We start from the raw sequence: 26,762 nt of genomic DNA on the forward strand, positions 1-26,762 counted from the left end.
GGATCTATCGAGTAGGTGGGTATTTTATAAGAATTGATTTTAAATAATGGATTGAACCCAGTCCAGTCTGAAAATAAACATTTCACTTCTCTGTCCCGCCCCCCAACTAGAGTTTACATCTAATTTTAAGCCGATTTCTTTTCATTTAAAAAAAAATAGAATTAAAAACATTTTTCCCACAGCTCCACTGCGAGCCCAGTCCCTCCCGCTGACCAGTGCTGCGCAAGGTTTGAAACCACACACTGGAGAGATCGCTGCAGTTCGCGCTTGCAGAAACACAAATGACACATTTTCTTCAGTTTTTCCCTGTGATGTTGAAATCAAATTGATGAGGAAGAACTTGAGGCCTTGGCCCTTCGGCCCTTCACACAAACTATTCAGGGATTTCCTCCATTGCGGGGACTGCTTCGCTTTTCCACAAATAGCACAATTGCACCATGTCGTCACCTCCTGAATGCGCTGGAATTTCCACAGTTCCTGGGGGTTCGCCGTCCTTTCGGTTTCCAGCCTCCTATAAGAAGGGTGAAAGCCCAGAGGTTCAGCATCAGACGGCAAAGGGTTTGAAGGAGTCCAAGTCCTGCAGCTCTTCCCCACCCGACAGCAACATGAAGGTCTCGGTGGCTGCCCTCACCGTTCTCCTCATCGCTGCCTTCTGCTCCCTGGCCTCCTCCGCACCAAGTAAGTTCTGTGTCTGTCTTCTCAGAGCCACTTTGGCCGTGTAGCGAAGGAGGACGATCCCAATTAGCTCTGCGCTAGCCAGCCATGGCATGTTGGTGCTGTCACGCTCCTGTGCTTTCCTGGGGCACTTCGGAGTGATGCAGGCGAGTTGTCTCTCTCCGGTAAAAGGCACATCTCTGCAGTGAGATGCACGCCGCAGACAATGTGGGAGAGGGGCTGGTTGGCTTAGGGGCTTCCATCCCTAGGTTACCGGATGAAATGCAGCCTCTACAGGACGTGACCAAAAGCCCTGCCCATCTGTTGGCTGTCTGGTGAGCCAGGTGAAATGCATCTGTGGTCTCACTCCTTAGAGATCAAGGGTCCACATCACCAAAACTACCCTTGCGATGGGCATCATTTGGTACCCTGGCTGATGAGCCTAGCAGAGACGCCAAGGGCCGAGTGGGGCATGGGTATTCCGCTCACCCGCCAAGGGATTGTCCAAGTCACGGTGGGCTGACGGAAGCTGGCTGCATCTGGCCTGTGAATAAATTGGCACTAAGGACCCAGTCCTGCCAGATACTGAGCATCCTCAGAGCAGATTAACTCAGCGGGCTCAGAGAGCCCCTGGGCAAGGCTGCAAGAGGTGGTGTGGCTAGTGATTAGCTCATGGGATTGTGAGCCCTTTCCTAACTTCAGGTCCCGACTCTGCCAGGGCCCTGTGCTGTGGCTGTAGACAGGTCTCCTCCACTCTGTCCCTCAATGATCCCATCTGTGAAATGAGGATTGTAAATAATTCGCTGTCTGCAGATCACTGCGTACACACTAACCCTCAACCATCGTCATATCTTGGCACCACTGAAATCCCAGACTGATTTAAAAACCCCGCTAATGCAAACCTCTCCCATGGGACTTCTCTGGAGAACCAGGCAAGGTTTTCCCTGACACCGGTTTGAACTCATTTCTGTCTCTTGCAGTTGGCTCTGACCCCCCGACTGCCTGCTGCTTCTCCTACACAGCCTGGCAGATCCCCCGCAACTTCGTGAAGGATTATTACAGCACCAGCAGCATGTGCTCCCAGCCGGGCACAGTGTAAGTGCTGAGGCGCCCCCCTGCTTTTCATACATCGGTATATTGCACTGACATGGGTTGGAGCGACTGCCTGCGGCCGGGCAACACACAGGCTGGGGCCTCCATTTCCTGGTATAGAGAAGGACAGGCAGATACTGGGGGAATGTAGCTGGGGCTCCAACACTTATAGGCCATTGCAGCAGCTCAGACAGTACCGAGCTGGACAGCACGGTGGGGGAATGGGGGGCTCAGGGAAATAATCTATGAGAATTTAAGCCCTGCACTCAAGGCATAATGGTGTGAGGTGAGGCCAGGCTGGAGGCTGGGAGAGGAAAGATCTCAGGAGGGCACCAGTGTGTGGAACAGGCAGCCACCCGGCAGCCTCGGGACCATGAAGGGCTGATGGAGACTCCTTCAGGGAGCAAGAACAGACCTGATAGGGATGAGGAAGCAGCTGACACTTGCGAGGGGTGGGTACTTGCAAGAAATATCCCCTCCTTTCCTCTGACTCTGTCCGTCTCTTTCCCTCCCCCCAGGTTCATCACGAAGAAGGGCCGTGAACTCTGTGCCAACCCCAGTGAATCCTGGGTTCAAGAGTACATGAATGACTTGGAACTGAACTGAGCGGAGCAGGGGCCAGACTGGGCAATGGGCCGCCCCCAGCAGTGGGAGTGTAAATCCTCAAAGGACAGGGTGACGACATCATTTTCTGCCAAGGAACAGGAGCTGAATTTGCCCCAAACCCTGATAAAACCAAGAATTTGTAAATATCATGTACAGCTATTTAAAATCCTGGATCAGTGAAAAATGTACTAATTATACTGTTAATTATGTTATTTATAGAATCCTTGCTGTGAACTGTGGGGGCAAGCCGCTGGGCCGGCTCTCTTCACATCACAGACGCGCAGAAGATTGTTTAATATATTTGGTATTTAGCCCTGGCTGTGTCTGCTGTACGCTGAGCAATGGCTGGGGTGTTTTTGGCAGAAAACGAAACACTGCCTTTATAGAATAAATATTTTTATATCAACCCCTTGGTTCTGTTTTAAGGTGAGTTCTGGCACTTTTCCTGAATAGCACTCATGTCACAAATCCAACACTCACCCATCCCGGGAAGGAAATAGCCACCTCCGGGCAAACACCGAGCTGTCAAGTCCCCACACACAAACATACCAGCGTACATACCTCACCATCCCTGCACACACACACTCATGTGACGGCCTGGGCTGTACAGGGGGTCAGGCTGACTGATCTGTAGGGCCTTCTGGCCTTAAACTCAGCGAATCTGCTTAAACTTCGTCAGCTAGGTGTTGTGTTTCACAAATGGGGGGAGGGATCGCTCAGTGGTTTGAGCACTGGCCTGCTAAACCCAGGGTTGTGAGTTCAATCCTTGAGGGGGCCATTTGGGATCTGGGGCAAAAATTGGGGATTGGTCCTGCTTTGAGCAGGGGGTTGGACTAGATGACCTCCTGAGGTCCCTTCCAACCCTGATAGTCTATGAAAACTAATAACAGGAGGGTTTGAATCCAGGTTACACTTTTTCTGTGAAACAGACGCGCACATATACACCAGTAGGCTCCTCAGTGGCATGCCTCTACGCACCCCGCCCCATCCCTGAACAGAAATACAACTCCCATACACACAGCTATTTACACCTCCCCCGCGCTCCACGCCCCCACCGTACACCCCCACAGAGGCACATGCACCCCCAGCCCTGCATACACAGGTTCACCCACAAAGATGCACTGATGGACCTTGGCGCACCCCACACGCACGGCTGTACGCACACATTCACTCCCAGAGACATGCCTGCATACAGATGCAACAGCTCCCAGACACAGCCACGGGCCTACACACGCGGCCTCCAGACACACGTCGGCACTCACTCACAAGTGCACACGCACTATACAGCAAATAGGCACTGCAAAATGCCTAGTGGGTCAGGCATTAAGTCCGTCCCTGGAGGCACTGAAGGATTGTTCACTATATTTCATTCCCTGCAGCCTTGTCCAATGCAGTTTTAAACGTCCCAAGGGAGGGGGCTTGGACTGCCCGTGGGTCCCGTCACCCCAGTGCACAGGAACAATTAAGACAGTCCCTTGCTGGGTGGATTTGTGTTGCACCCAGCCAAATGTACAGTCCCATTGTGAGGGGAAAGCAAAGTCTCTGGGGGACAGCCCCAGTCCAGAAGCAATGTCTGACTCCTGGGGAGAAGCTCCAGGGAGCCTAAAACCGGGAGGTGCAAGGGAGAATATAAATGTCAAAGCACCAAGCCTTGTGCATAAAGAGATACAGGACAATGGGGCAAGGGGAGAGTCTGAGATCTTGAGGGCAGGGGCAGTGTCTCCCTGTATGTGAAGCAGCATACGGCACGACCAGGGGCACTGCCAGGCTACAAGTGGAAATGATGAGCAGACTAAGGCTCCATTCTGCAGTTCTGAAGTCAACGGGAAATCAATGGGAGTTGGACCTTTAAATATATAAAAGTACAGCTTTAGCCAATCTGTGTACTTCCGATCCTCCTATACGGAGCTGACACAGGATATTGCTCAAACAAGACAGCAGGAGGTGGGAGGCAGTGACTACTGGGAGTAAGTTGGTTTGATTTTATCACTAATAGGGATGTATTATTGAGAACTAGCCTTGAGAGAACAGAAGTCAGCACTGGCCACCAATGGCTGACAATCTTTTGTCATATAGCCCGTCTCAGAGACAAAGTCCCTGAACATTGAGCCCTGAAGATCACACTTGAGGTCATGGGCTGAGAGCGGCCATATGCTCACCCACAATTAACCTGGCTGCCCCAGGTTAGCAATAACCCCATGGAGCTCCTAGAGGCCTGGAATAAAGCCCTACAATGTGGACATGGACACTCAGCGCTATGGAGCTTCACTGTCCAAGCATGTTGTTGTTGTTGGACCCCTAAAAACTTTTAAAGATCTGGGCCTCAGTTTCTCTGTGGCGCTGTGGGAATAATAGCCCTGTCCTGCCTCAAGGGGGCGTTGGGAGGAGGAATACACTAAAGACTGGGCAATGCTCAGATCTGATGGGATTAGGGACTGAAGGGAGCGATGGTGGAAAGGGTCACATTTTAGCTCATGGTACAAACTCAAAGGCTCATAGGAAAAACTTTGGATTTTACAAAAAATATATTTTAAAACACAAAGCTCAGAAATCAGGGCAGATCAGCGCCCTGCTTCAGCGCTTTATCCCCATGACTAGCCTCCCTCAGCTACCCGCCCCCGGATGGGCAGGGTTGAAATGTGTCTGGAATAACAGGAATTGGGTGCCCAAAGCAGGGAAGGGCAGAGTGGGGAGTGTGAAGGCCACAGCCGGGGGCTGGTTCTGGTAGGGTGCTGTGAGTGGAACCAGGAGGGAGCTGAGCAGGACTGGATCTGAGGTCATGGGGCTGTGTGCGTGTGTGCCACTCTCTGAGCTGGCACAAGGAGGAAGCCGCTCCCCCCGTGCAAGTTTCAACATGGCCAGATAACGTTAAAGTCACCACAGAGTGACTGAGAGCTTCCTCCTGAGCTCAGACCTGGCCTCTGTGTGTAAAGGGGCCTCTGAATCCAGGGGCAGGACTTCCTCTTATCAGTGGAGAGCTCATGGACCCTGGAGGCTGGTTAATCCTTGGGAATGAAGAAAATCCCACCTGGGGACTGGGGGAGAGAGTCACAGAATCATAGAAGGGTAGGACTGGAAGGGACCTCAAGAGGTCATCTAGTCCAGTCCCCTGCATTGAGGCAGGACTCAGTATTATTTTAGATCATCCCTGAGAGGTGTTGGTCTAACCTCCTCTTAAAAATCTCCAATGGCGGAGGTTCCACAGCCTTCCTAGGCAAAGTGCTTACTTACCCTGACAGGAAGTTTTTCCTAGTGTCCAACCTAAGTCTCCCTTGCTGCAATGTAAGCCCATTGCTTCTAGTCCTGTCCTCAGAGGTTAAAAAGAACAATTTATCACCCTCCTCCTTGTAACAACCTTTTGTGTATTTTCATGTCCCCCCTCAGCCTTCTCTTCTCCAACCCAATTTTTTCAGGCTTCCCTCACAGCTCACATTTTCTAGCTCTTCCATCACTTGTTGCTCTCCTCTGGACTTTCTCCAACTTCTCCACATCTTTCCTTGCCAGATCCCTGGCAGGCAGAGCCAAACAGGGACCCTTGCAGACCCTAAGTCCTGATTCCCCTTGCCTGGAACCAACTGCAACCTCCCACCTGGCCCCATGGCTCCAACAACAGGGCCTGCGGGCAGGGAGTTGCAGGGCCAGGGCACCCACAGCAGAGCGGGAGTCTCCCACTGACTAGCAGCTGTTGGGAGTCTTGCTTAAGAAGGGGAGGAGGTGACCGAATGAGGAGCAGAGATGGGAACTAGCCTCATCTGCACCCCACTCTGCCATGCAGCGTGCCGGGGAGGGCTGCACTTACGTAGCTGCCCTAGAGCTAATGGCCAGAAAAGTTCAAGTCCACGTTGCATTTCATGCTGGCTGGAACAAATTATCGTCAGCATGTCACTGCAGGACGCAATGACTAGGCAGTGTCAGCCTCTCCCCAGACCTCAGGGGATGCTGCAGGGTGAAAATACATGAGCTTCCACTGTTATGAACAGAGCTCATGAGGACAAAGCCAGTCTGGAGCCCCAGGGCTCAGCAATCAAATATCCCCACAAGTTACAACGTGTTCCATTCTTTTGGTGGAAAAATGACCTTTTCAACTAAACAGAAATTCACCAGAAAAAATCCATTTTCACTGAGAATTTTTGTGGGGGTTGCAGATAAACCAAACCCCCAAACGTGGTGGCAACAGAAATCCAACCTTTTCCAGTTTTCAGGTTTTTTGACCAAATCCCAGTCATTTTCATGGAGCAGTTTCAACAACTGGGGAGAGGTTGGGGGGGGGGGTGGAGAATATCATAGAATCATAGAATATCAGAGTTGGAAGGGACCTCAGGAGGTCATCTAGTCCAACCCCCTGCTGAAAGCAGGACCAATCCCCAATTTTTGCCCCAGACCCCTAAATGGCCCCCTCAAGGATTGAACTCACAACCCTGGGTTTAGCAGGCCAATGCTCAAACCACTGAGCTATCCCTCCCCCCTAGGGAAGCCATTTCCTGCAGTTTTTCCTGGGGGAAAAATGTCATTTCCTGCCCAGCCCTAGTGTGTGAGCACCCCGGTGTGAGTCACACCCGCCAAAATCAGATTTATCAGGGGCTCAGCCCTGCACCATCATATCATAGGATCATAGAATATGAGGGTTGGAAGGGACCTCAGGAGGGCATCTATTCCAACCCCCTGCTCAAAGCAGGACCAATCCCCAACTAAATCATCCCAGCCAGGGCTTTGTCGAGCCTGACCTTAGAATCCTCTAAGAAAGGAGATTCCACCACCTCCCTAGGTAATCATAGACCAGCGGTTCTCAAACTTCATTGCATCATGACCCCATTCTGATAACTAAAATTACTACATGACCTCAGGCGGGGGGACTGAAGTCTGAGCCCACCCAAGATCTGCTGCCCCAGGAAGGGGGGCCAAAGCTGAAGCCCAGGCCCCACTGCCCTAGGCAGGGCGCCTGTAACCTAAACCCTGCCGCTCAGTGGGACTCGGGCTTCAGCTTTGACCCTGGGCCCCAACAAGTCTAACACCAGCCCTGGCAACCCCATTAAAATGGAGTCACAACCCACAATTTGAGAACTGCAGTCATAGACAATGGCAAAACACCCTGCCACAGGGTGGCCTGCCCTTTGGGGTGTGTCTACACAGGAAGCAGTGATTCTCTGAGCCCGGGCTAACAGGCTCAGGCAAGTGGGGCCCAGGCTAAGCCCACCCCCACCCCTTGGCTTTAGAGCCCGGGCTCCGGCTCCAGCCCCAGCTGCAGCATCTACACTAGCCCGAGCCCAAGCCCGAGCCTGTTGACCCGGCTCTGAGATTCACTGTATCCTTAAAGGGTCAGGATGGCTGGGGCTGGCCTGCCCCTTTCAATCATATGTGCCTGCACCAGAATTAGCGGCCTCCCATCATAAAGGGGCTAGACTAATTGGGGTCAGGTGAGAGCCTGAAACAGCTGGGCCTAGTAAAAGGGCAAAGAGCCCCACTTGGGGAGGAACCACAGAGAGCAAATTGGGTTCCTGGGGCAGGTTGTGAAGGAGGGTCTGGAAGGACTCCAGGGAAGCAGCCCGGAGCCAGGGCTCTGTCGTAAAGGACAGATTTAAAGGTAGCCCAGAAGGGGCTGGCAACTGAGCCTAGACGGGCACCTAACAGGGAGAGAAGAAACTTTTGTTTTTTTAGACATTTTTTTTTACCCTGGGAATGGGGTACGTTTTTAGTCAGTGACTTCGCAAGAGACCTGAGCCACATGAACGTCTGGGAGAGACAGAAAATTCCAGCGAGGAGAAATGAAGCCAGGGAGCCCCTGCAGTGCCACGCTTGGCCAGCAGCAGGTGCTGTGGGGCAGGTACCGCTGTGACGCCCCCATTGACACATTCATAGAGGGTCAGGCCTCGCTTGAGCTTTCATCAGACAATAAGCCTGCGAGCAGCTCAGGTGCCAGCCTTGCCACCCGAACCCCTGAAATAACATGGACCCTCTGTTATCATGAACAGTGACCCTGGCCTTCTGCCCATCGAAAATCTTCTTGAAATACACTCGACCTAATTCTGCTTTCATTTACACTGGTACAAATCCAGAGTCACTCCGGTGAGGTCAGTGACGTTACTCCAGATTTATACTAGTGTGAGTGACAGTAGAATCTGACTTTTTTTTGCCTCATGTGGTTCTTTCACAGAGTTCTGTTTTTGAATGGCTTTACGGGAGCTATTTCTGCTGTTGGGATGCAAGACATTTCTTATTAATAGTAAAAATCTCGTTTGTATTTTAGTTCACCCGGGAACTTTAGGAAATGAGGGGTTTGTCGAGGTTTGGAGGAAGCGGATGTGGATTCAGGGTGGAGAGAGAAAGCGATGCAGTAATTGGAGGTGAGTGTGGAGAAAGCCCCTTCTTCAGCAAGCATGGCGAGGTCACGGTCCCATGAGTAAGGGGTGGAATAAATCAGTAAATGGAGTGTCACTCTGGATTAAGAGTGGAGTCAAGGCAAGTGCATATCAGTGTGTCAGTGAAGGGGGAGTATCAGAGAAGTATGTGATGGGAGTTGTTAGTGTGTGTCGCTCTGGGGGGCTGATGTAATTTTATCACTTTCAAAGCATTTTAGAAGGGTGGGCAGCATCACCCCCATTTTACAGATGGGGAAACCGAGGCAGAGAGCAGGGAAGTGACATGTGCAAGATGAACTGGTCAGAAATAGAGCCAAGGTTGCTCACCACCAGTATTCATCTCCCATCCCTGGACAACACGCACTCATCTCAGCTGCTCTGCAGGAGGGGGTGAGCAAATCCCTAGCTGTGTCTCTCCGGGTGTACGCAGCGAGGGACCGCAAGGGAGGGCTGAGGTGTGTCCAAGGCATTAAGGCGTATGCAGGGCTGAGTGGATCCATGCAGCATGTATATGTGCGTGCCTACATGCGCTGGCTCTGTGCCCAGAAACAACAGGCCACAGCTGATAGAAGTGGCAAGTGGAACAAGCCTCCTTCTCCAGGGCATTTAAACAACCTGGTTCCTATCCAGCTTCAGGGCTCTGTAAAGTGTCTCTACAGGAAGGGAAAATACTCAGTTCAGCTCCTTGGGGCAGCGGCTGTGTCTCCCTTGGGCAGGCTGGGTAACTCCCCTGCTCCCGGGGAGATTCCCCACACACACACACAGGTCTTCCCCAACTCTGGATTCCCCACCTTACCCTCTACAAGAGGAAACAGTCCTGCCCTTCCCCCGCTCCCCCCCCCTACTGAGCTCATTCCCTCACTGCAGTCTCTGCAAACCTGGTGCTGTCCTCAGCTCAGGGTAAGAGATTTAACCCTTTGTCCTCCCAGTTTATGGGGGGAACTATATGCCCCATCACTATTCTTGTTTCCTGCATGTACATAATGGGCAGCTGGGTGTGTGCGTTGTAGATAGGGCATGCAGAGGTGGATGCTCTGGATGTAGATGTGCGTGAGGGTTAGGTCTGAGCTGTGAACTGCAAACAGGGCCAAATTATCCCCTGACTCTGGTGGTGCTGAGCTGGTAGGGTTTGTTCCAGATCCTCTCCTAGTGAGACAGGCAGGCACAGTGGTCAGATTATGTTTCTAGGCCTGGAGATCCTTCCAGTCGGGAATTACATTAAGGAAAAAACCAGGGTGTTTTTCTACAAAACATTTTATTTTCCAAAATCATCACTCTACCCAATCCCTGGTCGTCGCCTAATATTACAGCACAAAGAACCCAACACATTCAACAGCCTGGCGTGTTTTTGTATCAGTCCCTGCGATGCACGGGGAGTCATGTGACCCACCTGCATGCATTCCATAAATAATATAATGAGCAATACAACGAATGTGGTCCCAGCTGCATGTCTTATATAGCTTCACATGATATGTTAAAAGTCCAGCGTTTGTCAGTTGTTTGAAAAGTGGGTTGGTAGCAGCATCCTGGCGTGTGTCAGCAGAAGTGTGGTGAGATCCTTCCGGGGCCCTTTGAACTCTGTCCTTAGGTGACCAGGTCTCGGGGTCAGGAATCACCTGTTTGTCCCATGTGACAGCACCTTGCACAATGGGGCTGTGAAGTGCTACCGTAATACATGTATTAAATAGGAATAATTCTCTGTCCCCAGCTCTGCTCAGTTCAGATCCAGGTGGGTCACATAGGCTTGGACCCAGGAGTTGCTAGGGTTGGCACAGAGGGCCCGGCCTTTCTTCGTAATAAACCTGTGGGACAGGAAGGAGATGGGTTAGAGTGAGAGAAACGTTGTGTCTCTCCCCCACCCTCCCGGGTCGCCCCACTTCCAGAGCTCAGTGCAGCCAGTCAGTTCTGTCCTGTCCCTGAAGGATCCTCCACCAGAACCTGATGCTGGTCTGGGCCACCTGGCCTGCCCCTCTTCCCATTCAGCTGCCTGTTCTACATATTAAAGCCTTCTGTGGGCTGCCCTCCCCCAGCCTCACTTCCTGCCCCACCTCCACACCTCATTACCCCCAGGGGTGAGCAGGTCCCACCCCAGGACCCTAGAGGAGCCAGGGGGAATCCCTTCTAGGTGGTCTTTTCTTCAGGCTGCGAATACTTGGCTCTCAGAGTCTGTGCTGGTGCAGTCGGCTCTCTAGTCATTGACCTCAGGCCTTTGACACCTGAATTTGCCTCATGCTAGCAACCAGAAGCAGCAGCCAGACACCAAGGTACGTCTACACTGGAATAAAACACCCATGGCTGGCCTGGGTCAGCTGACTCAGGCTCAGGTTGTGGGGCTAAACATTGCCATGTAGACATTCAGGCTTGGGCTGAAACCCAGGCTCTGGGATCCTCCCGCCTTGCAGAATCCCAGAGCTCGGGCTCTACCCCGAGCCTGAATGTCATACACCGCAAGCTGGCAATTTTACCAGCCCCACAGCTGAGACCCGCAAACTCAAGTCAGCTGACGCGGACCAGCCGCGGGTGTTTAACTGCCGTGTAGACGTAGAGCAGGGGTTCTCAGGCTTAACTGCACTGCGACCCCTTCTCACAACAAAAATTATTACATGACCCTGGAGGGACCGAAGCCTGAGCCTGCCCTAATCCCGCCAAAGCCCGAGCCCCACTGCACTGGATGGGGGTCGGGGGGTCAAAGCCAAACCCCAAGGACTTCAACCTGAGGCAGGGGGCCTGTAACCTGACCCCTGCCACCCAGGGCTGAAGCCCTTGGACTTCGGTCCTGGGTAGTGAGGCTCAGGCTTTGGCCCCAGGCCCCAGCAAGTCTAAGCCAACCCTGGCCACCCCATTAAAATAGGATCACAACCCACTTTGGGGTCCCGACCCAGTCTGAGAACTGCTGACATAGAGCAAACTATTCCATTGCAGTGCTTGAATACACTGTAATGCTTGCAACACGAGCATGTATTGAAGCAGAAGCTGTCTTTGCACATCGGCTCACTGCCTGTCTCCGGCGTCGGGAGTTTGCACTTACACTATAGCAGGTAAGGAGCACTTGCTGCTGGTGTCATAGTAATCCACCACCATGCTGCGCGGGATCTGGCGGGCCGTGTGGGAGAAGCAGCAGGAGATGGGCATGTCCGATCCCACTGAAAGATGGAAACAGACAGCGTGAGCGTGCCTTGAATTCCATGCAAGGGAAAATAACACCCGTTATCAGGGGAAGGGTTCCTCCCCCCCGTCTCCCATCCAAAGAGCAATAAATAGGCTTCCTTCAGAAATGGACACTTTCAGAGAGAGAAGCTGGACTCACGTGGGGCAGAGGAGGCCAGGGAGCAGAAGGCAGCGCTGGTGAGAACGGCGAGGGCAGCCACGCAGATCTTCATGTTGCTGTGGAGAGAGGCTGAGCGGAGCTGGGCCAGGGACGACGGCACACACCAGCTGTGACGCTGAGAGGCTAGTCTCCTCTCCCTTTATAGGGAATTCCAGAGGCAGAGAGACAAAGCGAAGCAGAATGGAATTTCCAGAGCGGATGTCACAGCATGAGCTGCATGAGTTTGCAGCCAAACCTCAGGAATTAATAACAAGTGAGCATGCCAAGCTCTTACTCAGCGCGTTTATTTCATACCATCAGGCCCCAAGGAAAACAGAACGGTGCCTGTAAGTCACATGGGGTGGGGAGGATTTATCCATTGGGACAAAGAGAGGGACTTTTCCCTGGCCATGCAAGTTGTGCAAGTCTGGACAAATAGGAGGCATCTGGGATATACTGCTTCTCTCATGAGCCAGAGCGTCATATGAATGAGAGATTAAGAGCGGGTCGGGGAAGAGGTGCCCTAGGTGTGCCATCTGCAGATCCCTCCGCCCTAGGACGATCCTGCCAGAGCTGGCTTCTCAGGATCTAGGGCCACTCTGCCAAGCTGCCGGAACACAGTCGTGGACGGGGTTTTGTTCTTCATACGACACTCAATGGCTTTGTTTTGATTCAGTGTCTGTAGTCACTGGAGTCAGGCAAGCAGGATTTAGTCCCGGATGCAAGATCAGAGTGTTGGCAAGTAAAATCAGATGTTAATCCACGGGGGAGTGTGTGTTACAGGTCCCTGTCTGCCAATCTGCAGAGGATGGGAGTTGTGACACACACCCCCCATTACCGTGTGTGGGTTTGTTAGCTCAAGCTGTAGCAGTATGTGCTTTTAGCTCTGGAGGTCCCCAGGTCAGCCCTCGGTGTGTTGAAGATGGCAGCTGTCACACAGGTGAGAAACCCTTAACCACATTTAATACGCTAGGAGGGAGAGACAGATTCACCCCCCTGCCCTTTGGTATCCATTCCAACAGGAGGTCATTCCAGCCAAGAAGAAATTGGTGACACAGGCTTCGTGGGGCTGTAGCTACGTCGGATGATATGTTAGAAACACTGGACTATGGTCTGATCTGTTAGACCAGGGGTGGCCAACCTGTGCCTCCGGAGCTGCATGCGGCTCTTCAGAGGTTAATATGCGGCTCCTTGTACAGGCTCCGACTCCAAGGCTGGAGCGACAGGCGCCAACTTTCCAGTGTGCTGGGGGGGGGCGGGGGGGCTCACTGCTCTGCCCCTGGCTCTGCCACAGGCCCTGCCCCCACTCCACCCCTTCCAGCCCCCTCCCCTGAGCCTGCCGTGCCCTCGCTTTTCCCCCCTCCTCCCCCAGACCCTCCTGCACACATGAAACAGCTGATTGCTGGGGGAGCGGGGACGGAGGAGTTGGTGCTGGTTGGTGGGGGCTGCCGGCAGGCGGGGGGCGCTGCGGGGGGGGGGCTGCTGACATATTGCTATGGCTCTTTGGCCATGTACATTGGTAAATTCTGGCTCCTTCTCAGACTCAGGTTGGCCACCCCTGTACTAGAGCAATTCCTGTGTTGCTAATATATCAATATATCAATCAGACCCAGCCAATCTCCTGCCTTCAACAGCGGCCAGTACCAGCTGCTTCAGAAAGTGCAAGAAATCCACAGTGGAAGGTAAGGAGATAATCTGCCCCCAGCTACAGATTGGTTTGTGCCTTGAAGCAGGAGGGGTTAGATCCCTTCCAAACTCATGGACTCCAAGGCCGGAAGGGACCACTGTGATCATCTAGTCTGACCTCATGTAGAGCACAGGCCAGAGATCTGCCCCTAAATAATTCCTGGAACAGCGCTTATAGAAAATCATCCCCATCTTGATTTAAAAATTGTCAGTGCTGGAGACTCCACCACGACCCTTGGTCAATTGTTCTAATGATTAATTACTCTCACCATTAAAATGTATACCTTATTTCCAGTTGGAATATGTCTAGCTTCAACTTCCAGCCATTGGACAGTGTTAGACCTCTCTCTACTGGATTGAACAGCCATTATTAAATATTGGTTCCCCAGGTAGTTACAGACTGTGATCAGGTCACCCCTTAACCTTCTCTTTTTGTTAAAGTGAAGAGATTGAACTCCTTGAATCTCTCACTATAAGGCAGGTTTTCTAATCCTTTAATCATTCTCATGGGTCTTCTCTGATCCCTCTCCAATTTATCAGCATCCTTCTTGAATTGTGGGCACCAGAACTGGGCACAGTATGCCTGCAGTGGTCACACCAGTGCCGAATACAGAGGTAAAACAACCTCTGTACTGCTACTTGAGAGTCCCCTGTTTATGCATCCCAGGACCACATTCGCTCTTTTCGACACTCACACTCTGCTGATTATCCACCATGACCTCCAAATCTTTTTCAGAGTCACTGCTTCCCAGGATAGAGTCTCCCACCCTGTAAGGATGCCCTGCATTCTTTGTTCCTAGATGTGCACATTTACATTTGCTATATTAAAACACACATTGTTTGCTTGCACCCAATTTAGCAAGCGATCCAGATAGCTCTGAATCAGTGACCTGTATTCTTCATTATTTACCACTCCCCCAATTTTTGTGTCATCTGCAAACCTTCAGTGATGATTTTATATTTTCCTCCAGGTCACTGATAAAAATGTTAAATAGCACAGGGCCAAGAACTGATCCCTGCAGGGCCCCACTGGAAACAGGCCTGTTTGACAGTTTCATTTTGAGCCCTATCAGTTAGCCAGTTTTTACTCGATTTAATGTGTGCCGTGTTAATTTTATATTCTAGTTTTTTAATCAAAATGTCATACAGTACCAAGTCAAATGCCTTACAGAAATCTAAGTATATTATGGCAACACTCTTACCTTTATCTACTAAACTTCTAATCACATCAAAAAAAGATATCAGATTAGTTTGACAGCATCTATTTTCAGTAAATCCATGTTAATTTTCACTACTTACATTACCCTCTTTTAGTCATCCTGTTTACAGAGGTTCTGGAACAATTTTTATAGGGGGGTGCTGAGAGCCATTGAACCAAGCTGTATATCCTGTATATAATGGAAACTACCCCCAGCACCCCTAGTTCCAGCACCTATGCCTGTTTACGCTTTTTAAAAATTGGTACAACATTAGCTTTCTTCCAGTCTTCTGGACCTTCCCCAGTGCTCCAAGACTTACTGAAAATCAACATTAATGGTCCAGTGAGCTCCTCTGCCAGCTCTTTTACAACTCTTGAATGAAAGTTATCTGGATCTGCTGATTTAAAATGTCTGACTTTTGTTTGTTTCTTTCCTATTTATTGTTATAACTCCAGATATTGGTGTTTGGCATCATGTTCCTGGATGGTCGCTGCAATCTACAAGCCATACTCCAAGAAGCTAAGGGAGAAAAGGGTCAAGTTCTATCTGGACAAAGCCAATGTTAGACCAATCGAAACAAAGGGTTTTGGTCACGCTCCCTCAGCTGACAATATAAAGCTCAAGCCTGCAAAAGTAGCAGCAGTTGCTGAAATGAGGTCACTAGAGAATGATGCTAAGCTGGAGAAGTCATCAGGATGGGGATTTACCTTGCCAGGTTTGTACCATGCCTTTCCGAAGTCTTGGCATGACTAAAAGATCGCCTAAAGAAAGACTCAGTGTTCCACTGGGTTGCCCAGTGAGATTCTGTCTTCACCAGAGTGAACCATCTCATCTCCAGTGCAAGCTCGTTTGCACGCTGTGGTATAAATGAAGAAGTGGATGCATCTGTGGAAGTAGATAAAGGGAATTTGGATGCAGGCCTCTATATTGAGCAGGAGTCAGGCTAACTCTAGCTTTAATAACCCGAGATTTGTAGAAGCAGGGATAGTGCGAAGCGAGTGGAAAACAATTGTGAAAGAGGCGGTGTGACCTTGTATGAGATAAGAAGAGAATGCCGACGACAAGAGAAATGGTAAGAAAAATAAGAGATCATGAAGGAATATGTATAACCAATATGCAGCTGTTGCTTATTATTGTCTGTAATAAAGGTATAAATACTTGCTCTAATTGTTTATCTTGGAGAGACCTGCCTAGGTGGGGGAAACCCTGTGTCCTAGGGCACTCTCTCCCTCTGTGCAATTGCTTGAGATAATAAAGTGTATCGGACTTGCTGCACTCAACCTGAGAGCGAGACCTGTGTTTTTCTCCGACACATCTAAATGAGGCCTTGGGGATTCCATACATCCAAGGAAATAAATTGTGCACAGCTCAAAAAGGAGAGCCCTGCCCATTGTCTGGCTATGGGTTACGCTTACAGCCCATATGTGCATGGGAGAAACCTGACCTCTTTGCAGACAGTCATAACAAAACTCCTTGCTGGAGCACCACCAAGGCGACAAAGAAAGAAGCTGTGGCTGCAGAAATACAATACGGTGGTTAAACACAGGCTAGATGACAGTTTTATTCAACAGGGGCCTTACAGTGCCTTTGACCAAAGCGTATGGCCCAGGGAGAAACCAGAAGATGGTGATAATCCTTTCGGTATGCTATCCATGTTAGCTATGTTGTAAAACAGCTTGATTAATTCAATTCAACCCTGAACAACCAGGTTCTGAAATATTTAGTAGAGGAGGGGGAAATGGAATTCATATTACAAATGAATTTGATCTGATTTCTTTTTCTTTCCTTTCAGAAAGGATGTGACATTATTAGTGATATTGCAGATGGTTTTGCCTAATTGTGTGTATCAGCATAAACCAGTTAGCGCTTGGAGAAATGCTTATTGTCAACTCCGGTGCAGTTCTCTTTAGGATCTTAGCATATCACCAGTAAAGTTGGTACCCTTCCTGTATCCCTCTGAGGCCTGGTCTACCACTAAAGATTAGATCCACCTCGCTGTGTTGCTCAGGACTGTGAAAAATTTCGCACTCTGAGTGCCCAAGTTAGGTCAACCCAACCCTAGTGTAGACTCAGCTCGATGGATAGAAAAATTCCTCCATCAACCTGTTACCTCCTCTCAGAGAGGTGGATTAACTACACCGGCGGAACAAAACCTTCAGCTGATGTCGGAAGCAGCGTAGTTGCAATGCTGCAACTGGGCCACGGTCGTGCTTGCAGTATAGACATGGTGAGACTCAAAATCGTTCTTCTAGGTGTAGCTGTTGCCTCTGGGCCCCGATGTGTATCATTATTAATAATGATTCTCAGCTCTTCTATAGCACCCTTCATCAGTCGGGCTCAAAGTGCTTTACAAAGGAAATAAGTATTGTTATCTGGGGAAACTGAGGCACAGGGCGATGAAGGGACTAGCTCAAGGTCACCCAGCAGGGCTGTGGCCAAGCCAGGAATAGAATCATAAAACTATAAGGATGGAAGGGACCTCAAGAGGTCACTTAGGACCAGGTATCCCGAGACCATCCCTGACAGGTGTTTGTCTAACCTGTTCTTAAAAACCTCCAGTGACAGGAATTCCACAACCTCCCTTGGAAGCCTCCCAGAGCTTCACGACCCTGAGGGTTAGAAAGGATTTTTCCCCCAATATCTAATGCAGATCTCCCTTGCTGATGATTAAGCTCGTTGCCTCTTGTGCTACCCTCTGTAGACCTGGAGAATAGTTGATCACTGTCCTCTTTGTAACAGTCCTTCACGCATCTGAAGACTGTTACAAGTTCCCCCTCCGGCTCCTTTTTGTGAGACTAGACGTGCCCAGCTTTTTTTAACCTTTCCTCACAGGGCAAGTTTTCTAAATCTTTTATTATTTTGGTTAATCTCCTGTGGACTCTGTCCAGTTTGTCCACATCTTTCTTAAAGTGTAGTGCCCAAAACCGGACCCAGTGCTCCAGCTGAGGCCTCACCAATGCCAAGCAGAGTGGGTCAATTACCTCCCGTGTCTAAGCCCTGGTCTACACTAGGACTTTAGGTCGAATTTAGCAACGTTAAATCGATTTAAACCTGCACCCGTCCACACAGTGAAGCCCTTTATTTCGACTTAAAGGGCTCTTAAAATCGATTTCCTTACTCCACCCCTGACAAGTGGATTAGCGCTTAAATCGACGTTCCCAGCTCGAATTTGGGGTACTGTGGACACAATTCGATGGTATTGGCCTCCGGGAGCTATCCCAGAGTGCTCCATTCTGACCGCTCTGGACAGCACTCTCAACTCAGATGCACTGGCCAGGTAGACAGGAAAAGAACCGCGAACTTTTGAATCTCATTTCCTGTTTGGCCAGCGTGGCAAGCTGCAGGTGACCATGCAGAGCTCATCAGCACAGGTGACCATGATGGAGTCCCAGAATCGCAAAAGAGCTCCAGCATGGACCGAACGGGAGGTACGGGATCTGATCGCTGTTTGGGGAGAGGAATCCGTGCTATCAGAACTCCGTTCCAGTTTTCGAAATGCCAAAACCTTTGTGAAAATCTCCCAGGGCATGAAGGACAGAGGCCATAACAGGGACCCGAAGCAGTGCCGCGTGAAACTGAAGGAGCTGAGGCAAGCCTACCAGAAAACCAGAGAGGCGAACAGCCGCTCTGGGTCAGAGCCCCAAACATGCCGCTTCTATGATGAGCTGCATGCCATTTTAGGGGGTTCAGCCACCACTACCCCAGCCGTGTTGTTTGACTCCTTCAATGGAGATGGAGGCAATACGGAAGCAGGTTTTGGGGACGAAGAAGATGAGGAGGAGGAGGAGGTTGTAGATAGCTCACAGCAAGGAAGCGGAGAAACCGGTTTTCCCGACAGCCAGGAACTGTTTCTCACCCTAGACCTGGAGCCAGTACCCCCCGAACCCACCCAAGGCTGCCTCCTGGACGCAGCAGGCGGAGAAGGGACCTCTGGTGAGTGTACCTTTTAAAATGCTATACATGGTTTAAAAGCAAGCATGTGAAAGGATTACTTTGCCCTGGCATTTGCGGTTCTCCTAGATGTAGTCCTAAAGCCTTTGCAAAAGGTTTCTGGGGAGGGCAGCCTTATTTCGTCCTTCATGGTAGGACACTTTTATCACTCCAGGCCAGTAACACATACTCGGGAATCACTGTAGAACAAAGCATTGCAGTGTATGTTTGCTGGCATTCAACCAAAATCCGTTCTTTCTCTCTCTGTGTTATCCTCAGGAGAGTGAGATATAATTCATGGTCACCTGGTTGAAATAGGGTGCTTTTCTTCAGGGACACTCAGTATAGCCCATTCCTGCTGGGCTGTTTGCCTGTGGCTGAACAGAAATGTTCCCCGCTGTTAGCCACAGGGAGGGGGGAAGGTTGAGGGGGTAGTCACGCGGTGGGAGGAGGCAAAATGCGACCTTGTAACGAAAGCACATGTGCTATGTATGTAATGTTAACAGCAAGGTTTACCCTGAAAGACTGTAGCGACTGTTTTATAAAATGTGTCTTTTTAAATACCGCTGTCCCTTTTTTTTTCTCCACCAGCTGCATGTGTTTCAATGATCACAGGATCTTCTCCTTCCCAGAGGCTAGTGAAGCTTAGAAAGAAAAAAAAACGCACTCGCGATGAAATGTTCTCCGAGCTCATGCTGTCCTCCCACACTGACAGAGCACAGACGAATGCGTGGAGGCAAATAATGTCAGAGTGCAGGAAAGCACAAAATGACTGGGAGGAGAGGTGGAGGGCTGAAGAGAGTAAGTGGCGGGCTGAAGAGAGTAAGTGGCGGGCTGAAGACAGGACTGAAGCTCAAATGTGGCGGCAGCGTGATGAGAGGAGGCAGGATTCAATGCTGAGGCTGCTGCAGGACCAAACCAGAATGCTCCAGTGTATGGTTGAGCTGCAGCACAGGCAGCTGGAGCACAGACTGCCACTGCTGCCCCTCTGTAACCAACCGTCCTCCTCCCCAAGTTCCATAGCCTCCACACCCAGACGCCCAAGAACGCGGTGGGGGGGCCTCCGGCCAACCAGCCACTCCACAACAGAGGATTGCCCAAAAAAAAGAAGGCTGTCATTCAATAAATTTTAAAGTTGTAAACTTTTAAAGTGCTGTGCTTAAAGTGCTGTGTGGCATTTTCCTTCCCTCCTCCACCACCCCTCCTGGGATACCTTGGTAGTCATCTCCCTATTTGTGTGGTGAATGAATAACGAATGCATGACTGTGAAGCAGCAATGACTTTATTGCCTCTGCAAGCGGTGATTAAAGGGAGGAGGGGAGGGTGGTTAGCTTACAGGGAAGTAGAGTGAACCAAGGGGCGGGGGGTTTCATCAAGGAGAAACAAACAGAACTTTCACACTGTAGCCTGGCCAGTCATGAAACTGGTTTTCAAAGCTTCTCTGATGCGTACCGCGCCCTCCTGAGCTCTTCTAACCGCCCTGGTGTCTGGCTGCGCGTAACCAGCAGCTAGGCGATTTGCCTCAGCCTCCCACCCCACCATAAACGTCTCCCCCTTACTCTCACAGATATTGTGGAGCACACAGCAAGCAGTAATAACAGTGGGAATATTGGTTTCGCTGAGGTCTAAGCGAGTCAGTAAACTGCGCCAGCGCGCCTTTAAACGTCCAAATGCACATTCTACCACCATTCTGCACTTGCTCAGCCTGTAGTTGAACAGCTCCTGACTACTGTCCAGGCTGCCTGTGTACGGCTTCATGAGCCATGGCATTAAGGGGTAGGCTGGGTCTCCAAGGATAACTATAGGCATTTCAACATCCCCAACAGTTATTTTCTGGTCTGGGAAGAAAGTCCCTTCCTGCAGCTTTTGAAACAGACCAGAGTTCCTGAAGATGCGAGCGTCATGCACCTTTCCCGGCCATCCCACGTTGATGTTGGTGAAACGTCCCTTGTGATCCACCAGAGCTTGCAGCACTATCGAAAAGTACCCCTTGCGGTTTATGTACTCGCCGGCTTGGTGCTCTGGTGCCAAGATAGGGATATGGGTTCTGTCTATGGCCCCACCACAGTTAGGGAATCCCATTGCAGCAAAGCCATCCACTATGACCTGCACATTTCCCAGGGTCACTACCCTTGATATCAACAGATCTTTGATTGCGTGAGCTACTTGCATCACAGCAGCCCCCACAGTAGATTTGCCCACTCCAAATTGATTCCCAACTGACCGGTAGCTGTCTGGCGTTGCAAGCTTCCACAGAGCTATCGCCACTCGCTTCTCAACTGTGAGGGCTGCTCTCATCCTGGTATTCATGCGCTTCAGGGCAGGGGAAAGCAAGTCACAAAGTTCCATGAAAGTGCCCTTACGCATGCGAAAGTTTCGCAGCCACTGGGAATCGTCCCAGACCTGCAACACTATGCGGTCCCACCAGTCTGTGCTTGTTTCCCGAGCCCAGAATCGGCGTTCCACAGCATGAACCTGCCCCATTAGCACCATGATGCATGCATTGGCAGGGCCCATGCTTTCAGAGAAATCTGTGTCCATGTCCTGATCACTCACGGGACCGCGCTGACGTCGCCTCCTCGCCCGGTATCGCGTTGCCATGTTCTGGTGCTGCATATACTGCTGGATAATGCGTGTGGTGCTTGATGTGCTCCTAATTGCCAAAATGAGCTCAGCGGCCTCCATGCTTGCCTTGGTATGGCGTCAGCACAGAAAAAAGGCGCGGAACGATTGTCTGCCGTTGCTCTGACGGAGGGAGGGACGACTGACGACACGGCTTACAGGGTTGGCTTCAGGGAGCTAAAATCAACAAAGGGTGTGCCTGTACATCAAGGAGTATTTCAGGCAGGACTGCACGGAGGGTTCCAATAAGAAATGGTGCACCAAAGTTATCGTTGTTATTGGAACAAGGAGGTTAGCCTGGCCTCTGATTGATACATGGCTAGATTAACCTCGCTGCGCCTTCTCTGTGACTGACTGCAGTGTGATCTAGACAGGGGAGGAGGAAAATGAGTACAAAACAAATCTGGTCTATTTCTTGTTCTGACCCACTCCATCTATCCTTTACATCTTTGGCTGGCAGCAGACAAAAAAGGCGCGAAATGATTGTCTGCCCTTGCTTTCACGGGGGGAGGGAGGGTGGGAACGGGTTCCTGACGATATGTACCCAGAACCACCCGCGACAATGTTTTAGCCCCATCAGGCATTGGGATATCAACCCAGAATTCCAATGGGCAGCGGAGACTGTGGGAACTGTGGGTAGCTACCCACAGTGCAACGCTCCGGAAGTCGACGCTTGCCTCGGTACTGTGGAAGCGCTCCGCCGAGTTAATGCACTTAATGCACTTAGAGCATTTTCTGTGGGGACACACACACTCGAATATATAAAACCGATTTCAAAAAAACCGACTTCTATAAATTCGACCTAATTTCGTAGTGTAGACATACCCTTAGGTATGACACTCCTGTTCATACACGCCGGAATATTTGCCTTTTTCCGACAGCATCACATTGTTTGCTCCGGTTCAATTTGTGATCCACTGTAACCTCCAGATCCTTTTCAGCCATGCTATGGCCTAGCCAGTTATTCCCCATTTTGTAGTTGTGCATTCGCTTTTTTTTTTTTTCCAAACAAAGTGTAGCACTTTGCATTTGCCTTTACTGAATTTCATTTTGTTACATTGGAGAGCTGCTCTGAAATAGTCAAGGTTGTTTTGAATTCTAATCCAGTCCTTGCAATCTTCTCCCCATGTAGGTACTGATATCCCATGATCAAGTCTCCCCTTAACCTTCTCTTATTCCTGGGTTGACGGGGCACTTTATAACTTTATAACTGAGGCAGGGTTGTTTGGGGGGATGAGAGAATAGAAAGGAAAAGTGAGAAATTATTTAAAAGGGCAAGTGTGTATTGAGGGTGTGGACAAATTGGAGAGAGTCCAGCAGAGGGCAACGAAAATGGTTAGGGGGCTAGGGCACATGACTTACAAGGAGAGGCTAAGGGAACTGGGGTTATTTAGTCCGCAGAAGAGAAGAGTGAGGGGGGATTTGATAGCAGCGTTCAGCTACCTGAAGGGGGGTTCCAAAGAGGATGGAGCTCGGCTGTTCTCAGTGGTAGCTGATGACAGAACAAGGAGTAATGGTCTCAAGTTGCAGTGGGGGAGGTTTAGGTTGGATATTAGGAAACATTATTTCACTAGGAGGGTGGTGAAGCACTGGAATGGGTTCCCTAGGGAGGTGGTGGAAACTCCATCTTGAGAGGTTTTTAAGGCCCAGCTTGACAAAGCCCTGGCTGGGATGATTTAGTTGGGGTTGGTCCTGCTTTGAGCAGGGGGTTGGACAAGATGACCTCCTGAGGTCTCTTCCAACCCTAATCTTCTATGATTCAATCAGGATTTAATGGGGGGGTTGAGTGTTAATCCCTTAAAATAGGGTGCATTGTGGTATTATTGGTTTTGCTCAGAGGAATGTTTAGTTGGCATGGAGGGGAATAGGTGTCTCCTGGAGGAACGGATTGTGTCTTTTGCTCTTTACACACAAATAATGCGAAGAAACCACACCAGCATCATTGGGTCCCAAATAGCCACCAAACGCATCAGGCCTAGCTACGTGTACTTGGCTGCTCTGGCTAGGCTGGGGCAGCTTCTAAAACACAGTGTGCACCACTGCAGGGCTCAAACGCTATTTAAAGGGATACTACCCTATTCCTCTGCACTACTGCAGGGCTTAGAGATTTGTTCCTATAAGTTTTCTGTCCTTCCTTATGACCCCACCCAGGGCTGAGTCTAGGGGTGAGCGAGCAGGTCGGTCACCCAGGTGGGCACCTTACCAGGGGGCAAGGGACTCTTGTTGTTCTACTGTGATTGGCCAGCCATTTTTGCTTCACTTGGCCGATGGTGGGCTTGTTTGGCTGGCTGGTTTTTTACGGCCGTTCCTGTCCCCAGCCAGTGGGTATGGACTAGCTAGCGTGGCCTCAGTGATGGGAAAGGGCTCAGGTTATGTGAGGCTCAGAGCTCGAGGGACATGCTCTGTGAGATGCTTGGCAGCCCTGTGGTCTGTCCTGAACCAGGGGTTTGAGGTCGGTTAATGGTGGGAAGCTCCAGGCTGTTTCTCACTCAGATTTCAGGTTTAATACTTTGTCAGGTTCCAGCTCGAGGACTCATCTCAGGCTCCGAGGGACTTGTCAGAACTGTCTCACAGCTGAGCAGGATGTGGTGAGGTGTGCCTGCAATACACGGAGCCCTCTGGCTCCCTGGCCCCCTCTCAGGGTGTGATAGAGCAGGAAATGCAGGTTCCCACCTGGTGACAGCAGAGTCTTCCATTGGCTGCAGCCTCCTGCTAGCAATGGTCTGGTGCCCATCCTGCACCTGTGGTATCCCAGCGCCTTTGCTATCACTGACCAGGAGGTGATGCGAGCTCTCTGCAGAGCCTGGCGGCTGGGGTCACCAGGGTCACCCTGAGCAGCCCCATTCTTCAGACTGCAAGATCCCAGAGGGGATGCGGGTGCACCAGTTGCAGGGCCTCCAGCCTGGTGCATGCTGAGCAGGAGAAGTATTAGACCTCTAGGCTGCAACACCCTTGGGATGTGCAGGGCCCATGGCTCCCGGTGCCTTTCCCTTGGTGCCTGGACAGTGGGGTCCCTCTGCTTTCCAAGTGTCTGTGCAGACAGATCTGAAGTGGACAGTTACAGCTCAGTCTGGACAATAAGCCCTTTGAGGGGAGTGAAAACATTCATGAGAGCCAAGGCTGAGAGCTGGAGTCAGGCACGGGGTGAGCTGGGCTCCATCCGCTTTAGAGAGAACAACAACAGCAAAGCAGCTTGACTTACAAGCTGCTCCAGAGATGGGAAACATGTCGCAGCCTGAACCAAACTAGCCACCCACAGCTGGCCTGGCTCTGCTCTTAGGTGTCTGCTACCAGGAAGCTCCCCCAGTGCTGCGGGAGACTCACCCTGCACAAGGCTCCCATGACCCCCTTGGGATTTCCTGGGCCAGCCCCGCCTGCACGGGGCAGCCGGCCCAGTTCCAGCCCTCAGTAGCCAGCTTTGCCAAGGTGAGCTCGCAGAGTGAAAGAACAGCCCTGGGGTTATGGGGCTAGCCTGGGACTTGGGGAACCTGGGCTCAGTTTCCTGCTCTTCCACATTCTGTGTGACCTTGGGCAAGACACTTGGCCTTCCTATGCCTCAGTCCCATCTGTATAATGGGGATAACGGCACTGAGCTGCCTCATGGGGTGGGTGGGGGGTGACAATACACTGACAATTGTGAGGCACTCCAATGGGGGCAGGTAAGTACCTAGATGGATAGTCTGAGTGGAACAACCATGGGATCTGGGGTTGTCATAAGGGGCCGTTGCCAGCTGGTGTGAGCTGACTTGACTGGGGCATGTAAAAGCCATTTAAAGCACCTTTGTCTTGTCCTGAGTGGGACTAAGCTGGATCTGAGGATCAAACCTTATAATAGCATCTCCTCAGCTCTCTGGCCCTCACTAGGACACTGAGGGTCACAGTCTCCAAGACTGTGGGACAAGACGTTTCCTGGCTGGAAAGTTCCGACCTAGGAGCACTGACTCTGGCTGTGATTCTGTGGCCCCTTTACACACCTGGGGGATGTTCTGGAGCCAGGAGAAACCTCCCAGCCTCTCCAGGGTGACTTTGACCCACTTTGAGTACGGCCACGCCAAACGCCACGGAGGCAAACGTGCCGTCTTCCCTCTCAGAGGCCGGAGAGGGCCAACCCCCCCCCACACACACACACACACACACGCACACCCGCCCAGCTCACATCCTGCTGCACTCAGCTCATTTGTGCTGCTCTTGTTCACACCCGCACAGCATCATAACACAGTCCGAGTGTCGGTGCGTGGTTTTCACACTCCTCTGCGCTCTCTGGCACAGACACGGTTGTGACCTACAAAGGCGAAGGAAATCAAGTTGTGTATCCCCTCCCCCCACCTCTTTGCTTCTTCACAATCACAACCAGGGGTGATCAGGCATCTGTGAGGTGGAGAATCTGGGACACAGGAAGAGTTGAGGGTTGGACGTGAAAGGGAGAACACAGCCATCCTGCAATCTCCTCCATGGTGAGCAATGAACAGTGCAAGCACTCTTAGACAATTGGTCCTTTATCAGATTTCTTATAAACGGCGTCACGCGAGGGTTGGCCAGCTGGGAGTCCCCCATTTGTCTCTTTTTCCCTCCCTATCTTATTTCCTCTCTTTCCCTATTTTCTTTGTCTGAGGGGGGGAGGGATAGCTCAGTGGTTTGAGCATTGGCCTGCTAAACCCAGAGTTGTGAGTTCAATCCTTGAGGGGGCCATTTAGGGATCTGGGGCAAACATTGGGGATTGGTCCTGCTTTGAGCAGGGGGTTGGACTAGATGACCTCCTGTGGTCCCTTCCAACCCTGAGATTCTAGGAGTGTCTGGTTTAGCTGGCCAAGACAGTATATGTTGCAACACTACTGTAAACCTGTGACTGGAAAGAGGTAGCTAAAAGCAATGCCCTCAACAGCCCCAGGCAGGTACAAATTGCCAGGTCTTGGAGTGACTAGGAAGACCGTGTGCCGGGCCTGTGTTTTTCCAGCAGCAATGTTTGCAAGCGTAACCCTTCTGCCAGGTGTAGCCAGCAGCAACAAGGGCAAGGTTCAGCATCTGGGAGTTCCTCTTAACAATACAAAACAGAACCAGCTTGAGCCTGCACCCAGGAACCTGGGGAAATTACACACCACCCCTGGGCACCTCTCAGAGGTCACACTTCCCCTCTCACTAGCACTGAGTCTGTGTACAACAAAAATAAACTGTGTGTTAAAAGGGATAGGGAACCGAGCTTTTATTTGGAAAAACACCACAACCACTATTCAAAGCATGTAACCCTAAGCAAACACCCACCCCACAGTACATTGGACAGTGGCCTTTGCCTCCGTTTCCCACTTCGTGGTA

General features: G+C 50.9%; 2 protein-coding genes across 2 annotated transcripts; one reads left to right on the plus strand and one right to left on the minus strand.

Annotated features, from left to right (window-relative positions):
• The first annotated feature begins 558 nt into the window (after positions 1-558).
• LOC140899523 (C-C motif chemokine 4-like) lies at positions 559-2,758 on the plus strand. The gene is made up of 3 exons (XM_073315169.1): positions 559-678; positions 1,635-1,749; positions 2,265-2,758. The coding sequence occupies exons 1-3, from the start codon at positions 606-608 to the stop codon at positions 2,350-2,352; spliced, it is 276 nt and encodes a 91-aa protein (XP_073171270.1). The 5' UTR covers positions 559-605; the 3' UTR covers positions 2,353-2,758.
• Positions 2,759-9,946: 7,188 nt separating this feature from the next.
• LOC140899517 (C-C motif chemokine 4-like) lies at positions 9,947-12,165 on the minus strand. The gene is made up of 3 exons (XM_073315147.1): positions 12,016-12,165; positions 11,737-11,851; positions 9,947-10,510 (listed from the first exon to the last, which is right to left on the minus strand). Exons 1-3 carry the CDS (start codon positions 12,086-12,088, stop codon positions 10,423-10,425), a joined length of 276 nt encoding a protein of 91 aa, XP_073171248.1. The 5' UTR covers positions 12,089-12,165; the 3' UTR covers positions 9,947-10,422.
• Positions 12,166-26,762: the final 14,597 nt, after the last annotated feature.

The sequence above is a fragment of the Lepidochelys kempii genome, chromosome 17 (genome assembly GCF_965140265.1).
Source record: "Lepidochelys kempii isolate rLepKem1 chromosome 17, rLepKem1.hap2, whole genome shotgun sequence".
NCBI lineage: Eukaryota > Metazoa > Chordata > Testudines > Cheloniidae > Lepidochelys > Lepidochelys kempii.

Bases quoted from the DNA above. Each gene is read 5' to 3' on its own strand.
- LOC140899517 (XM_073315147.1), bottom strand. From the start codon at position 12,088: ATGAAGATCTGCGTGGCTGCCCTCGCCGTTCTCACCAGCGCTGCCTTC. The intron at 11,852-12,015 runs GTGAGTCCAGCT...TCCATCTTTCAG, and splicing joins CCTGGCCTCCTCTGCCCCAC to TGGGATCGGACATGCCCATC. The intron at 10,511-11,736 runs GTAAGTGCAAAC...CCTGTCCCACAG, and splicing joins TGCTCCTTACCTGCTATAGT to GTTTATTACGAAGAAAGGCC.
- LOC140899523 (XM_073315169.1), top strand. From the start codon at position 606: ATGAAGGTCTCGGTGGCTGCCCTCACCGTTCTCCTCATCGCTGCCTTC. The intron at 679-1,634 runs GTAAGTTCTGTG...TGTCTCTTGCAG, and splicing joins CCTGGCCTCCTCCGCACCAA to TTGGCTCTGACCCCCCGACT. The intron at 1,750-2,264 runs GTAAGTGCTGAG...CCCTCCCCCCAG, and splicing joins TGCTCCCAGCCGGGCACAGT to GTTCATCACGAAGAAGGGCC.